Source organism: Arachis hypogaea, chromosome 5 (genome assembly GCF_003086295.3).
Source record: "Arachis hypogaea cultivar Tifrunner chromosome 5, arahy.Tifrunner.gnm2.J5K5, whole genome shotgun sequence".
NCBI lineage: Eukaryota > Viridiplantae > Streptophyta > Magnoliopsida > Fabales > Fabaceae > Arachis > Arachis hypogaea.
Window position 1 is genome coordinate 63,085,500 of NC_092040.1, and position 16,517 is coordinate 63,102,016.

Consider the following 16,517-nt stretch of genomic DNA (forward strand, 5'->3'; position numbering starts at 1 on the left):
TATTTGAGATTTTTAAATTCAATACTTTAAATTTTATTAAAAAAAATTAATTTAAGTATCTCCAATTTTATTTTAATTAGTGTTTATTTAAAAATAATTTATAAATTAATAATAAAATAATATTTGTTAAAAATAATATTCTTACATAATTATTATTATTAAAGATATAATTATAAATTATTTTTAATTTATTTATTCATTAAAAATTTTATTTTTATAAACTATTTTATTAAAAGTAACTAAACTAAAATTTGATAATTAAACTAAAAATTTTATTTAAGTTTAAAATTATTGATATTTTAAATTAGAATGCTTAATTAAGAGCCAACTAGTAAATTAATAAGTAATAATATTCTTAAAAGCAATTTTTTAAAATTTATTTAGATTTCAAATAAATATTCTATCCCCAAATCAAAAATCTTAACCCTAATTCCCAATTTGATTTTACCCTAAATTCCTAAATCATTTTTAAACAAACAAATCCTAACCCCTTTAACCTAACCCTAACAGCCTTGCAACCTCTCCCCAAACCTCAACACTATCCTCACCTTTCCTCTACAGCAGCACAGCACACACACTCTGAAACAGAAAGAAAGAAGAAATGAAAATAAGGAAATGAATGAGAGCAGAGGGGGATCCGAGAGAGAGGAAGAGAGCGTCGGGGGAGGAACTGTCCGCACCGCCATCACGCGTCGCCGCCGCCTAGCCTTGTCGCCGTCGCCACTGGGGCCGCCGAGCCTCGTCACGCCACTGGGGCCACCGAGCCGTCACCGTCACTATTAGGTCGTCATCGCGTCAGTTCCACCGAGAGGAGAGTTCGCGCGAGAGGGGGGTGACGTCGAGAGAGAGAGAGCTGCGTGAGGAAGGGGAGTTCTGTCCAACCGTCGCCGCCACTGTCGCGAGTTGGGGGTTGTGCCGCCGAAGCTCCGTCGCCATCCATGGAGCGCAGGTGTGCATCGCCATCGAGAGGAAGAGCGCCACGCCGAGGGAGAGCCAACTGGAGAGAGGAAGAGGCGTCGCATCTGCTGCGAGCCTGCCATCATCACTCTCATCGCGACTTGTCACCGCCGCTGTGAGCCTCTTCTCCTGCCATTCAAGGAGCTGTGCTCCGTCGCCGTTTTGCCACCATTGGAGCCCCTTGGTAAGCTTTAGCCCTGTTCTGGTTTTTTTCTCATCGTCGGTCAAAATCCTGGTTACTATAAGAGTTGTTGTTGAGATTGTTTGTGCCAGGGATTGTTTATCGTGAGTTGCTCCGTCATACGCCACCGTCGGAGCCATCATTTCACTGCTGCCCCCTTGCTCTGAGCCGTTCCAATGTTGCAACAAGTGTTGTTATTGTGGCTGCTCGATTTAGTCTCACCTCTTTGGTATGGTAAGCTATTCCTTGATTCAGTTTCAAACTTTAGTATGGTAAGCTATTTGATGGATTGGTGTTGGTTGTTGACTTGTTTATTTCATTGTTGCTGCCTTGCTGGTTGTTCTGTTGAATTACTGAAACTGCTTCTATTTTGTTTTGTTTTGTTTTGTTTTGTTCTGTTGAATTACTGAAACTGCTTCTGCTTGTTCTGCTCCTCTGGTCCCTGGTCCTCTGCCTCTACTAGTCTAGTTCATTTCGGCTGTTCTTCCTCCCTGGTAGTTCTCGGCGTTGTGGTTCCCTAGTTGCTGTGCATCGCTTGGTTGCTGGTTTCTGGTTCATCTCGGCTGTTCTTCCTCTATAGCTGTTCTTTTTTCTTGTTTTAATTCGTCTTATGTTTTTCCTATAGCAGCTTTTTCATAGTGTTAGAAATAGTTAGAGCATAGCATCCATTGTTGGAAGCAAACAAAGAATTGGTGGAAGTGCACCCAGCTTAAGAAAAATCTGCGCCTGACTTACCATGCAAAAAGGAGCCAACGCCAAGTAAGGTTTTCCCTGTCTTTTTGTGAGCCTGTGTTTTATTTTTTCCCACTGTTGGTGAACTGATCATTGGAGAACTGATTTAATTGGCTATCTTTATATGCTTGACAGTTGAGTAGTTGCTTCCTTATATATATGAAAGATGATAGTATAGAGGGAATATATGGTACTTTGAAGGAGTGTGCTGTCGTTAGCAAATCAGCAGGGGGAATTGGTGTTTCTGTTCACAATATATGTGCCACTGGCAGCTACATACGTGGAACAAATGGGACATCCAATTGTATTGATCAAAGAGGAGGCAAGAGGAAAGGTAATAGTTTATCCATGTTTTATAACTTCCATTTCTAACTGTGTTAATAATGTTACGTTTATATGAAGAGCATCGTGCGAAAGATCTACTTTACGCACTTTGGGTGCCTGATCTCTTTATGGAAACAAATACAACTATTGTTTTTATGAATAGAATGTTTCAATGAGGTATAGGTTTGAATTTGTGTCCCCTTTGTCTGCAAAAGATAAGGACTGAATCTTATCTCTAAATTTTTAAATGTTTTCTGCTGCTTATTTTGTTTGTTTACATCAAGGTTTCTTGTGGTGGACTGGATGAGTCTATTTTACTAATTAAGAGCTGTCAACAATTCTCACATTATCCTTGTTACAACTTACACGACGAGATGTTTCAAAAGTTCAATTTTAATACGGAATGGGCTGTCAGACTTATATCAAAGATTACAAATGAGAGGATATCCCAATTAAGGGTGATGCCATTGTGAAGCAGGTTATAATCTACTTATTAACATTATCATTCATTAGGATATATTTGATTTTGGAAAGAGGGAAGATGTCTGAACCTGTGCTTTTTTACTCATCTTCTCATATAATGACAATTCTTCTTTCATGATACACAGTGGAATCATCACATATGTACAACTCTTGGGGTTGCAAATCAATGCAGAAAAATTTCTTCTTCAGCGTAAGAAAGAGCCTAGTTGAATTTGATGAAGTATTGGAGGTATGTTATGAGGAGACATTTTAAAGACATAGTTGGTTAAGTAATTACTTTGTAGCTTGTTGTCATAATATTCTTGGTTGATTCAAATTGTGTTTGTTGGAACCGTGGACGGTGGAAATATCCAAATTTTAAGGGAGGTTCTGCCGAAATTTTTCTAAACTTTTTGGATAAAACTTAGTGGAAAAATTATAATTAGTTTGGATAAAACTTAGTAGAAAAATTATAATTAGTGTTATATCTTGTTTCTAACTTCTTTTTTTCGGTTTTTCTTATTTACAGGAGTGCTGAAATGGTGACCATATGCTACTTTGAGCGCTCAACAATGTTTTGATGCATAGAGACACTAATCTATGTTAGAACTTTTATGTTTTGGTTGAACTTTGTATGTTAGAACTTTTATGTTTTGGTTGAACTAATCAATGTACTCACTAGCTAATGTTATTTTGTTTCAAGACAATTTTAGCTAAAAAGATCTTGTTTGACTTATGTATGTTTTTGCATATTATATACATGTGAACTTGCTTATTATCATTGTTAATATATTAGTTAATTTAAAAAATAATTTAGTAAATTATGCATGTAATTTGTAATAAAAAAACGTTGTTACAAAATAATTAATTTGCTTTCGTAACTAAAGAAAAATATGTTACAAAATCATGTTACATTTTGTAACAAAATTTTTTGATAGGAAAAAAATTGACTGTCACGAAAAATACCTTCAAGATCAAAAATTGTTACCACTTTTGTAACGGCTTTTGGTTTTTTGTATCAAAAAAAAATTGTTACAAAATATGGTTTTGAATTGTAACAGTTTCATTTTTCGTTACAAAAACTTTTTGTAACGGGACTTACTGCAATGGACCCTTTTTTTGTTACAAAAAACTTTTGTTTCAAAATTTCGACGTTTTGTAACAATATTTTTTGTTACAAACGCGCCTTTTTCTTGTAGTGTGAGCCCTGTCCAAGTTGTTCCCAAAAAGGGAGGCATGACAGTGGTTCATAATGAAAAAAATGAACTGGTTTCTACAAGAACAGTCACAGGGTGGCGTATGTGTATTGACTACAGAAGGCTCAATACAGCCACCAGAAAGGATCATTTTCCTTTACCATTCATAGACCAAATGCTAGAAAGACTAGCTGGGCATGACTATTACTGCTTTTTGGATGGCTATTCAGGCTACAACCAAATTGCAATAGATCCTCAGGACCAAGAGAAAACAGCATTCACTTGCCCTTCTGGCGTGTTTGCCTATAGGAGGATGCCTTTTGGTCTGTGCAATACACCTGCAACCTTTCAGAGGTGCATGCTCTCTATCTTCTCAGATATGGTAGAGAAATTTCTGGAAGTCTTCATGGATGACTTTTCAGTATATGGAGATTCATTTAGCTCCTGTCTTAATCACCTAGCACTTGTCCTGAAAAGATGCCAAGAGACTAACCTGGTTTTAAACTGGGAGAAATGTCATTTTATGGTGACTGAAGGAATTGTCCTTGGGCACAAAATTTCAACCAGGGGAATAGAGGTGGATAAGGCAAAGGTAGAGGTAATTGAAAAATTACCACCACCTGCCAATGTTAAGGCAATCAGAAGCTTTCTGGGGCATGCAGGATTCTACAGAAGGTTCGTAAAGGATTTTTCAAAAATTGCAAAACCTCTGAGTAACCTGCTAGCTGCTGACACACCATTTGTGTTTGACACACAGTGTATGCAGGCATTTGAGACCCTGAAAGCTAAGCTGGTCACAGCACCAGTCATCTCTGCACCAGATTGGACATTGCCATTTGAATTAATGTGTGATGCCAGTGACCATGCCATTGGTGCAGTGTTGGGACAGAGGCATAACAAGCTTCTGCACGTCATTTATTATGCCAGCCGTGTTCTAAATGACGCACAGAAGAATTACACAACCACAGAAAAAGAGTTACTTGCAGTGGTCTATGCCATTGACAAGTTTAGATCCTATCTAGTGGGATCCAAAGTGATTGTGTACACTGACCATGCTGCTCTTAAATACTTACTCACAAAGCAGGATTCAAAACCCAGGCTTATAAGATGGGTGTTGCTTCTGCAAGAGTTTGATATAGAAATAAGAGATAGAAAAGGGACAGAGAACCAAGTAGCTGATCATCTGTCCCGAATAGAACCAGTAGTTGGGGCGTCCCTCCCTTCTATTGAGATCTCTGAGACTTTCCCAGATGAGCAACTCTTTGCCATTCAGGAAGCTCCATGGTTTGCAGATATTGCAAATTATAAAGCTGTGAAGTTCATACCCAAGGAGTACAGTAGAGTGCAAAGAAAGAAATTAATTTCAGATGCCAAGTACTACCTCTGGGATGAACCATATCTCTTTAAGAGATGTGCTGACGGAGTGATCCGCAGATGTGTACCCAGAGAAGAAGCACAAAGGATCCTATGGCATTGCCATGGATCACAGTATGGAGGACATTTTGGAAGTGAGCGAACAGCCACTAAAGTCCTCCAATGTGGCTTCTACTGGCCTACTCTCTATAAAGATTCCCGAGAGTTTGTGCGTAACTGTGACAGTTGCCAAAGAGCTGGTAACTTGCCTCATGGATATGCCATGCCTCAACAAGGGATATTAGAGATAGAATTGTTTGATGTATGGGGAATTGACTTCATGGGGCCATTCCCACCATCGTACTCAAACACTTACATTCTGGTGGCAGTGGACTATGTATCTAAGTGGGTAGAAGCAATTGCTACACCCACTAATGATACCAAGACCGTGCTGAAATTCCTCCAAAAACACATCTTCAGCAGATTTGGTGTTCCCAGAGTACTAATCAGTGACGGAGGCACTCATTTCTGCAATAGATAGCTATACTCTGCTATGGTTAGATATGGAATTAGCCACAAGGTGGCGACTCCGTATCATCCACAGACAAATGGGCAAGCTGAGGTCTCTAACAGAGAACTAAAAAGAATCCTGGAACGGACTGTAATGGCCCGAAGAAAGGATTGGGCAAAGAGCTTGGATGATGCTCTGTGGGCATACAGAATAGCATTTAAGACTCCTATAGGAACCTCTCCATACCAACTGGTGTATGGGAAGGCCTGTCATCTGCCTGTGGAACTGGAACATAAAGCCTACTGGGCAACCAGATTCCTAAACATGGATGCACAGTTAGCTGGTGAAAAAAGACTGCTCCAGCTAAATGAGCTAGAGGAGTTCAGACTCAATGCCTTTGAAAATGCAAAAATTTATAAGGAAAAGGCAAAGAAATGGCATGACAAGAAGTTGTCAACCAGAGTCTTTGAGCCAGGACAAAAAGTCCTGCTCTTCAACTCTAGGCTCAGACTGTTTCCAGGAAAACTTAAATCCCGGTGGAGGGGTCCGTATGTGATTACAGGAGTATCACCATATGGATATGTTGAGCTTCAGGATATTGATTCTGACAAAAAGTTCATTGTTAATGGACAGAGAATCAAGCATTATCTTGAAGGCAATTTTGAGCAGGAATGCTCAAAACTGAGACTTGAATGATTCTCAGTGAAGGTCCAGCTAAAGACAGTAAAGAAGCGCTTGTTGGGAGGCAACCCAGTCATTAGGAGGCTATATGTTTTGATTTTACAGAGGCAAGTATCAAAAATGAAGGGATTCACAGAGTTACAGAAGGATTCAGCTCAAAAAGCAGAGAAAAAGAGCTTACTGGCTAAAAAACGCCAGTAAGGGGCATTTTGGGCGTTAAACGCCAGAATGGGTACCATTCTGGGCGTTTAACGCCAGGAATGGTGCCATTTTGGGCGTTAAACGCCAGAATGGGCACCATTCTGGGCGTTTAACGCCAGGTGTGCAGCATCCTGGGCATTCGAAAAAACGCCCAGTGATAAAGGATTTCTGGCGTTTAACGCCAGCCAGGGCACCTGGCTGGGCGTTAAACGCCCAAAAGGGGCATCCAATGGGCGTTAAACGCCAGAATGGGTGCCATTCTGGGCGTTTAACGCCAGTAAGGTGGGGGGACCACAATTTTGTTTTCAAATCAAATTTTTTCAAACTTTCCTTTTCTCACCCATATTTTTCCACAAAAATACATTTCAATCTCTCATCATTCACTTTCAAATTTTCAAATATCTAAAATCATTCTTCAAATCTTTCAAATTATTCCCAAATTTTGTTCAAAAAACTCACCTTTCTCTCAATTTCTTTCCATATCTTCTCAAATCTCTTTTCAAAATTTCTTTTTTCGAAAACTACCCTCCCCACCTTATAAATACACGTTTGGCTCCCTCTTCCCATCACACCATTCGAATTTCCTCTTCCTCTCTCTCTCTTCTTTCCTTTCTTTTGCTTGAGGACAAGCAAACCTCTAAGTTTGGTGTGCTTTTCCGTGATCACTAAGCCAAGATTCATCAAGATCATGGCTCCTAAGGGAAAACAAACCAATTCAAGAGGAAAGAAAGAGAATAATCCAAAGAATCTTTGGAATCAAGAGAAGTTCTTAACCAAAGAACATGAAGACCATTATCACAAAATAATGGGTCTGAGGTCAGTGATCCCGGAAGTTAAATTTGATCTGAAAGAAGATGAATATCCGGGGATCCAAGAGCAAATTCGAAACAGAGGATGGGAAGTTCTGACCAATCCTGAAATAAAGGTTGGAAGGAATATGGTTCAAGAATTCTACTCTAATCTGTGGCTAACAGATAAGCAGAGAATGACTGGAACTGCTTACCATACCTACAGAACCATGGTCAGAGGGAAAGTTATGTACTTCCATCTGGACAAAATAAGAGAAATCTTCAAACTACCTCAACTGCAAGATGATCCTGATTCTTTCAATAGGAGGATGGTGAGAGCAGATAAAGGGTTGGATCAAGTTCTAGAGGACATATGCCTCCCTGGAACTAAGTGGATAACCAATTCAAAGGGTGTCCCAAACCAACTCAAGAGGGGAGACCTCAAACCAATTGCAAAAGGTTGGCTAGACTTTATTGGGCGTTCCATATTGCCCACTAGCAACCGTTCTGAGGTCACCATCAAGAGAGCAGTGATGATTCATTGCATTATGCTTGGAAAAGAAGTGGAGGTTCATCATGTGATTGTTTGTGAGATCTACACAATTGCAAATAAGAATTCCACTGAAGCCAAATTGGCTTACCCAAGCTTGATCTCCTTGCTCTGTAAAGAGGCTGGGGTGAAGATGGGAGTAGATGAGTTCATACCCATTGAACACCCAATCACCAAGAAGTCAATGGAAGGACAAATGCAAGACAACTCTATCAAGAGGAGGGCGCAGGAATTCCTCCCTGAATTCCCAAGAATTGACTACTGGACCAGCCTAGAAGCATCTATCACCAAGTTGCAAGAGACTATGGAGCAACTGAAGGAAGAACAGCAGAATCAGAACTGCATGCTCTGCAAATTGCTGAAGGAACAAGAGAAGCAAGGGCGTGAACTCCAAGAGTTGAAACGCCAAAAGCTCTCCTCTCAAGCTGAGGGAGCATCCACTTCTCAAAATCAAGGTTGTTGAGTCCTAACTCTGTGAAAACCTCTATCATTAGGAGCCTATATTTTTTGCGTTTTTGTTCTTTTGTTTTGTTTTCTATTTTTATTTTTTTTAGTCTCATCCTATATCTATCTTTGAGTCTTGTTCTTAATTCATAATTAATAAAATTGAAATTTTCTGCCTTAAAGCTATGAATATCCTATGAATCCATCACCTCTCTTAAATGAAAAATGCTTTAATCACAAAAGAACAAGAAGTACAGGATTTCGAAATTTATCCTTGAAACTAGTTGAATTAGCTTGATGTGGTGACAATACTTTTTGTTTTCTGAATGAATGCTTGAACAGTGCATATGTCTTTTGAATTTGTTGTTTTGAGAATGTTAAAATTGTTGGCTCTTGAAAGAATGAGGAAAAAGAGAACTGTTATTGAGGATCTAAAAAATCATTAGATTGATTCTTGAAGCAAGAAAAAGAAAGTGGACACAAAAAAAAATTCGAAAAAAAAAGAAGAGAAAAGAAAAAGAAAAAAGAAAGAAATAAAGTTGTGATCCAAGGCAACAAGAGTGTGCTTAAGAACCCTGGACACCTCTAATTGGGGACTTTAGCAAAGCTGAGTCACAATCTGAAAAAGGTTCACCCAATTATGTGTCTGTGGCATGTATGTATCCGGTGGTAATACTGGAAGACAGAGTGCTTTGGGCCACAGCCAAGACTCATACACTAGCTATGTTCAAGAATCATTATATTCAACTAAGAGAATCAATAACACTATCTGAGTTCTGAGTTCTTATAGATGCCAATCATTCTGAACTTCAAGGGATAGAGTGAGGTGCCAAAACTGTTCGGAGGCAAAAAGCTACTAGTCCCGCTCATCTAATTGGAGCTATGTTTCCTTGATATTTTGGAGTCTATAGTATATTCTCTTCTTTTTATCCTATTTTGATTTTCAGTTGCTTGGGGACAAGCAACAATTTAAGTTTGGTGTTGTGATGAGCGGATAATTTATACGCTTTTTGGCATTGTTTTTAGTATGTTTTTGGTATAATCTAGTTAGTTTTTAGTATATTTTTATTATTTTTTAGCTAAAATTCACTTTTCTGGACTTTACTATGCGTTTGTGTGTTTTTCTGTGATTTCAGGTATTTTCTGGCTGAAATTGAGGGTCCTGAGCAAAAATCTGATTCCGAGACCAAAAAGGACTGCAGATGCTGTTGGATTCTGACCTCCCTGCACTCGAAGTGGATTTTCTGGAGCTACAAAAGCCCAATTGGCGCGCTCTCAACGGCGTTGGAAAGTAGACATCCTGGGCGTTCCAGCAATATATGATAGTCCATACTTTGCCCAAGATTTGATGGCCCAAACCGGCGTGGCAAATCAGCCTCAGAAATTCCAGCGTTTAACGCTGGAACTGGCATAAAACTTGGAGTTAAACGCCCAAACTGGCATGAAAGCTGGCGTTTAACTCCAGAAACGGTCTCTACACGAAAATGCTTCATTGCTCAACCCAAGCACACACCAAGTGGGCCCGGAAGTGGATTTTTAAGTCATTTAGTCATCTCTGTACACCCTAGGCTACTAGTTTACTATTAATAGGATCTTTTGACATTGTATCTATACCTCATGACACTCTACACGTTTCTTTGTATACTTTCCACGGCATGAGTCTCTAAACCCCATGGTTGGGGGTGAGGAGCTCTGCTGTGTCGTGATGGATTAATGCAATTACTACTGTTTCTCATTCAATCATGCTTGCTTCCATTCTAAGATAATACTTGTTCTTAACCCGGATGAATGTGATGATCCGTGACAATCATCATCATTCTCAACTATGAACGTGTGCCTGACAACCACCTCCGTTCTACCTTAGATTAAGTAGTTATCTCTTGGATTCTTTAACCGAAATCTTCGTGGTACAAGCTAGAACTGATGGCGGCATTCAAGAGAATCCGGAAGGTCTAAACCTTGTCTGTGGTATTCTGAGTAGGATTCAATGATTGGATGACTGTGACGTGCTTCAAACTCCTAGCAGGCGGGGCGTTAGTGACAGACGCAAAAGAATCATTGGATTCTATTCCGGCCTGACCGAGAACCGACAGATGATTAGCCATGCTGTGACAGAGCATAGGAACATTTTCACTGAGAGGATGGGAGGTAGCCATTGACAACGGTGAAACCCTACATATAGCTTGCCATGGAAGGAACCTTGCGTGTTTGATGAAGAAGACAGTAGGAAAGCAGAGATTCAGAGGACAGAGCATCTCCAAAACCTCAACCTATTCTCCATTACTGCAAAACAAGTAACCATTTCATGTTCTTTTGCTTTTCACAATCAATCCTGATAATTTCTGATATCCTGACTAAGATTTACAAGATAACCATAGCTTGCTTCAAGCCGACAATCTCCGTGGGATCGACCCTTGCTCACGCAAGGTATTACCTGGACGACCCAGTGCACTTGCTGGTTAGTTGTGCGGAGTTGCAAAAGTGTGATTGCAATTTCGTGCACCACGGCCCAAAGTATATAAGTTATAAAACTAATCCCTGAAAGAGATCTAAATGAGGTCCAAAAAGAGAGTTACAAACAAACAACTCGGACAAAAACGGAGTTGAAGAAATCGGCAATCTCAGCATTATAATTCCTAACGAAGACCTGAACAAAGTTCAAATTGTTGAAAGTAGCGTCAGGCAAAGGAATCAAGCCGATCATGTCAGACAAAGTCCCAACACTCTCAAAGCCTACGAAGGTACCAAGACAAGTGATGAGCGGATAATTTATACGCTTTTTGGCATTGTTTTCATATAGTTTTTAGTAAGTTTAAGCTACTTTTAGGGATGTTTTCATTAGTTTTTATGTTAAATTCACATTTCTGGACTTTACTATGAGTTTGTGTGTTTTTCTGTGATTTCAGGTAAATTCTGCTGAAATTGAGGGATTTGAGCAAAACTCTGAAGAAGGCTGACAAAAGGACTGCTGATGCTGTTGGAATCTGACCTCCCTGCACTAGAAATGGATTTTCTGGAGCTACAGAACTCCAATTGGCGCGCTCTTAACGGCGTTGGAAAGTAGACATCCAGGGCTTTCCAGCAATATATAATAGTCCATACTTTATTCGAAGAATGACGACGTAACTTGGCGTTAAATGCCAAGTACACGCTGCTGTCTGGAGTTAAACGCCAGAAAAACGTCATGATCCGGAGTTGAACGCCCAAAACACGTCATAACCTGGAGTTTGACGCCAAGAAATGCCTTTACTCGTGGATTGATCAAAGCTCAGCCCAAGCATACACCACGTGGGCCCCGGAAGTGAATTTATGCATCAATTACTTACTCATGTAAACCCTAGTAGCTAGTCTAGTATAAATAGGACATTTATCTATTGTATTAGACATCCTGGAGTGTATTTTGAATCCTGTGATCACGTTAGAGAGGGCTGGCCATTCGGCCATGCCTGAACTCTTTGCTTATGTATTTTCAACGGTGGAGTTTCTGCACACCATAGATTAAGGGTGTGGAGCTCTGCTGTACCTCAAGTATCAATGCAATTCTATTATCTCTTATTCGGTTTCTATCTTATTCCTATTCCAAGATATTCATTCGTACCCAAGAACATGATGAATGTTATGAGTCAGATTACCCTCATTATCATTCTCACTTATGAACGCGTGTGATTGACAACCACTTCCGTTCTACATGCAACAGAGCTTGAATGTGTATCTCTTAGATTCTCCAACAGAATCTTCGTGGTATAAGCTAGATAGATGGCGGCATTTATGAGGATCCGGAAAGTCTCACCTTGTCTGTGGTATTCCGAGTAGGATCCTGGGAATCCGGAAAGTCTAACCTTGTCTGTGGTATTCCGAGTAGGATTCCGGTAATGAATGACTGTGACGTGCTTCAAACTTGTAACCTACTGGGCGTTAGTGACAGACGCAAAAGAATCAAGGGATTCTATTCCAGTAGGAGCGGGAACCAACCGGTGATTAGCCGTACTGTGACAGAGTGCGTGAGCATTAGTTTTCACTGCGAGGATGGGATGTAGCCATCAGCCATGGGTGATGCCTCCAGACTGGTTAGCTGTGCGAGTGACAGCCGCACAGGATATTTCCCTGAGAGGAAGAAAGTAGCCACAGTTGATGGTGAACCCCTATACAAAGCTTGCCATGGAAGGAAGTAAGAAGGATTGAGTAGAAGCAGTAGGAAAGCAGGCGTCCCTGGGCTCTACAGCATCTCCATCCGCTTATCTGAAATTCCCACCAATGAATCTGCATAAGTGTTCTATCCCTTTTATCATTCCTTTTTATTATTAATTATTCTAAAAAATCATAAACCAATTTAATCTGCCTAACTGAGATTTGCAAGGTGACCATAGCTTGCTTCATACCAACAATCTCTGTGGATTCGACCCTTACTCACGTAAGGTTTATTACTTGGACGACCCAGTACACTTGCTGGTTAGTTGAACGGAGTTGTGAAAATAAACAGTGCCCTAAGAGTAAATATATGCTAAAGCTCAAAAGATAGAAATCACAATTTCGTCCACCAAGTTTTTGGCGCCGTTGCCGGGGATTGTTCGAGTATGGACAACTGACGGTTCATCTTGTTGCTCAGATTAGGTAATTTTCTTTTCAAAAATCTTTTTCAAAAATTTTTCTTTCATTTTTCGTTTTTCAAAAATGTTTTCCGAAAAAAATAAAATAAAAATAAAAAAATTAGAAAATCATAAAAATCAAAAATATTTTATGTTTCTTGTTTGAGTCTTGTGTTAATTTTTTAAGTTTGGTGTCAATTGCATGGTTTTAAAATTTTTCTTGCATTTTTTCGAAAATCTCATGCATTCATAGTGTTCTTCATGATCTTCAAGTTGTTCTTGACAAGTCTTCTTGTTTGATCTTGATGATTTCTTGTTTTGTGTCTTTTGTTGTTTTTCATGTGCATTTTTGCATTCATACTTTTCATGCATTCATACTTTTATATGCTAAAGCTCAAAAGATAGAAATCACAATTTCGTCCACCAACAAGCGCAGACAGATATGATATGAAAACAAAAGTTATAATAATAGCCATCTTCAGAGGCCACCAAATTCAGCCCACAAAACCGGGAAACTACTTTGTTTATCAAAATAAAGTTGCTAAACCAGTAACTAGAAAAGTGTCAACATCATTTACAAAATAAAAAGTTTTAAAAAGCCCATAAGCTGGGCTATCTACAACGAAGCAAGAAGAAAACTCAGTTAACATCCGAAGGCTTCTCAGCAGCATCAACTCGGGGTGAAGGAGGACGAGTCAGAAGAGGCACCGCATCCACCGTCCCATCATTCCGGTTCAAGATTTGGCAATCTGGTTCCCCCTTTGGGTGATTGATCTCAGCAGTGGAAGTTGGAAAAGTCGGCGCAACAGAAGTCTTGGTAGCGGGCAGCGGAGGATGATCATCGTCATCATCATCAGGATCGTCAGGGACAATCTTACCATCCCTAACAATGTTGTCCAGACTAAAAAGGGAAAGGTCGAGATCTGGCGCAAGAACTCGAACTTGCTCCTTCAGATTCTTATAAGCAGCAGTAACACTTTCTACAAGATGACTTTGAAGTTTGGTATAATCGGCCTGGATAGATTCCAAGCTACCCCTGAGCTCCATCATCTCCCTATAAGTAGTAACACAGCTATCCTTATGTTTTAACGCTGTATCCTTGGCCAGTTGTACAGCAGCCGCCAGACTAATAGCCCGAGCCTTTTCCCCCTTCAGCTCATTTTCCAGCTCCGCCACTTTCACCTCGAGCTCCTCCTTCAAACCCCTAATTCGGTCAAATTCTGATTTTGTCTCCTCCATAAAGGCCTTGGTAGCATGGATAGGAAGATCTTGAGCAGTCCGGTATAAAGCCGCTCCCATGTGTGCCAGTGTAATACCACTCCGAGTAATGAAGTCTAAATGACAAAGAATGGATACATCGTCAGTAGGCATGACACCATAGGGAGCAATCTGTTGATCTACAAACCCAACAACATCAAAGTCGGGAACACCAAGATTAAAAGGCTCGACACTCTGAGGTCTTTTTGGAGGAGGAGCGGCAGAAGGAGAGGAGGTACCAACAGAAGTTTACGACGGATCGACCAAACAAACCCGGGGAGTAGGGATCATCCTCCTCGGCCCAGGAGAGTTTGGGACAGATGGATTCGACAAAACCTAGGAGGACCCTTCCCGACCACCTTGGCCGAGACATTCTGAGTCGCGGTAGCCTTCCTTGCCTTCTTAAATGCCTTCAGCGAGTCATTATTCTTCGACATCTCTGAAAAATTCAAAAAAATACAATAACTTACAAGCCAGAAAAGAAAGCAGAAAACAAAACAAACAGGGACACAGTTTATAATACCCAGCACAGTGCGGATCAAGGATGGATCCCCCAGAAATTTCTTGGTCTCAAGATTGGGAGGTTCCCCCCAAATATCCTCCAAAGTAGCAACAAAAGCCTGCTCAACCTCGTCTAACATCTCCCAGGTATACCTAGATACAACTACATTCCTTTGCCATTCTAAAGGAAAACGAGGCTCGCCATTCTCATCCAAAAAGAAAGGACGAGCTCCTTCAACAGCTCGGATCTTGAAAAAGTAATTCTTAAAATCTCGGAAAGACTCATCATACATGGAAAAAACCTTATGTCTCTGGGCCGACCTAAAAGAAATCCAAGAAGCTTTCTTTTTGGTAGTTCCAGGCTTGGTCAACACAAATAGATACAGGAAAAGAGTTAAAGAGGGCTTAACATCGAATTCATGACAAACCAGCTGAAGAATCTTAATAAAACCCCAAGATTTCGGATGAAGCTGAGATGGGGCTACATTACAAGACCACAACAGGTCGGTCTCAAAGGAAGTAAAAGGAAGGGTAATATTCATCAGGCTAAAGAAGAAATCATATGCATAAAAGAAAGGATGCTCCCCCTGGGTCAGAACAGGAAAGCAGACCCTGTCGTCAGAATTGGGTGCCACCAACTCATAGTTGCGTTCTTGATTCTCACTACTACATAACCGATGGTGTTTTCTAAGCTCCGCACAGAACCCCGAATTAGCTAGAGATACACATAGCAACACAAGGGAGTCCAACCAGTCAGACATCCCCTCAGGAACCTTAGAAGACACCTCGACAATATTTTTGCGAGATGACATGGCCAACTAATCCTACAAACAAAAGAAACGGGTTACTAACCCAAAAACAAATTTGGGCAATATGGAAGCAACTCGGACAACGCGACCTCAAGCACACAAAAAGGAAAACCCCAAGACGCACACCGAGGCCCAGGGGCATCCTTTGGAGGCAATGACAGAGTAAAAGTCTCAGAAAAATCTACAAAGCAAAACCCCTCAGCAGAGAAAATAACCCCTTCTCAACAAGTAGCAAAATCAAAGAAAAAGCGGTCAGCAGGACAAAAGCCATCAAAAGAAACAAACCTTTCTCAAAAAACAACAGTTCAGAAAGCAGCGATAGCATACAAAGCCCTAAAAGAGCCAGGAAAATCCACCCAAAAGCATACATAAGGTCAAAAGGAAACCAGAAAACATACATCACAGTGATAAAACCAGCATGATAACATGAAAAAAATTCAAGCTTTCCAACATGCACTCAGTCAAAATCAAAACTTCATCAAAGAATCAAGATACAAAACAGCAGAAATAGATGACGAAAGAAAAATCAAAACCAACCTGGAAAAAAGAGAAGAGTATGGAAGGAAGTTGAAGACAGAGAAATAAGGGATGGTCGTCGAAAGTAAGGAAAGCACTTACGATCACCAAACAACGTTGCAAACGCAAAAGACGAAAACAGAAGGAGAGAAGTGAAAGGGAAGTTACAGCAAAAACCAAGAGAGGAGAAAAACGTTTCTTGAGAATAAAATTCAGAATAAAACCAAGAGAAACGGAGCATCAAAAACCAATTAATGGGGGCATTAAAAACCCTCGCACATTCCCAAGGCCAGGACGCTAATCCAAAAGCGTGCGTTTTCAGAGGAAGCGAAACGTTCCGTATTCAAAAAGAAGCTCCACAAAGATAAAAGCGACAAAATGCTTGAGTTTGGCTTCACCTGAGAAGGTTCGAAGTCCTAAAACTAAGACTCGACCTCCAAATAAAGACCAAGCTCGAGCAGGGGCACT

At 40.3% G+C, this 16,517-nt stretch overlaps 1 protein-coding gene across 1 annotated transcript; it reads left to right on the plus strand.

Annotated features, from left to right (window-relative positions):
- The first annotated feature begins 1,441 nt into the window (after positions 1–1,441).
- On the plus strand, positions 1,442–3,403 carry LOC140184587 (ribonucleoside-diphosphate reductase large subunit-like). Its single transcript, XM_072236525.1, has 4 exons — positions 1,442–1,897; positions 2,006–2,204; positions 2,803–2,906; positions 3,186–3,403. Exons 2-4 carry the CDS (start codon positions 2,030–2,032, stop codon positions 3,192–3,194), a joined length of 288 nt encoding a protein of 95 aa, XP_072092626.1. The 5' UTR covers positions 1,442–1,897; positions 2,006–2,029; the 3' UTR covers positions 3,195–3,403.
- The last annotated feature ends 13,114 nt before the right edge of the window (positions 3,404–16,517 follow it).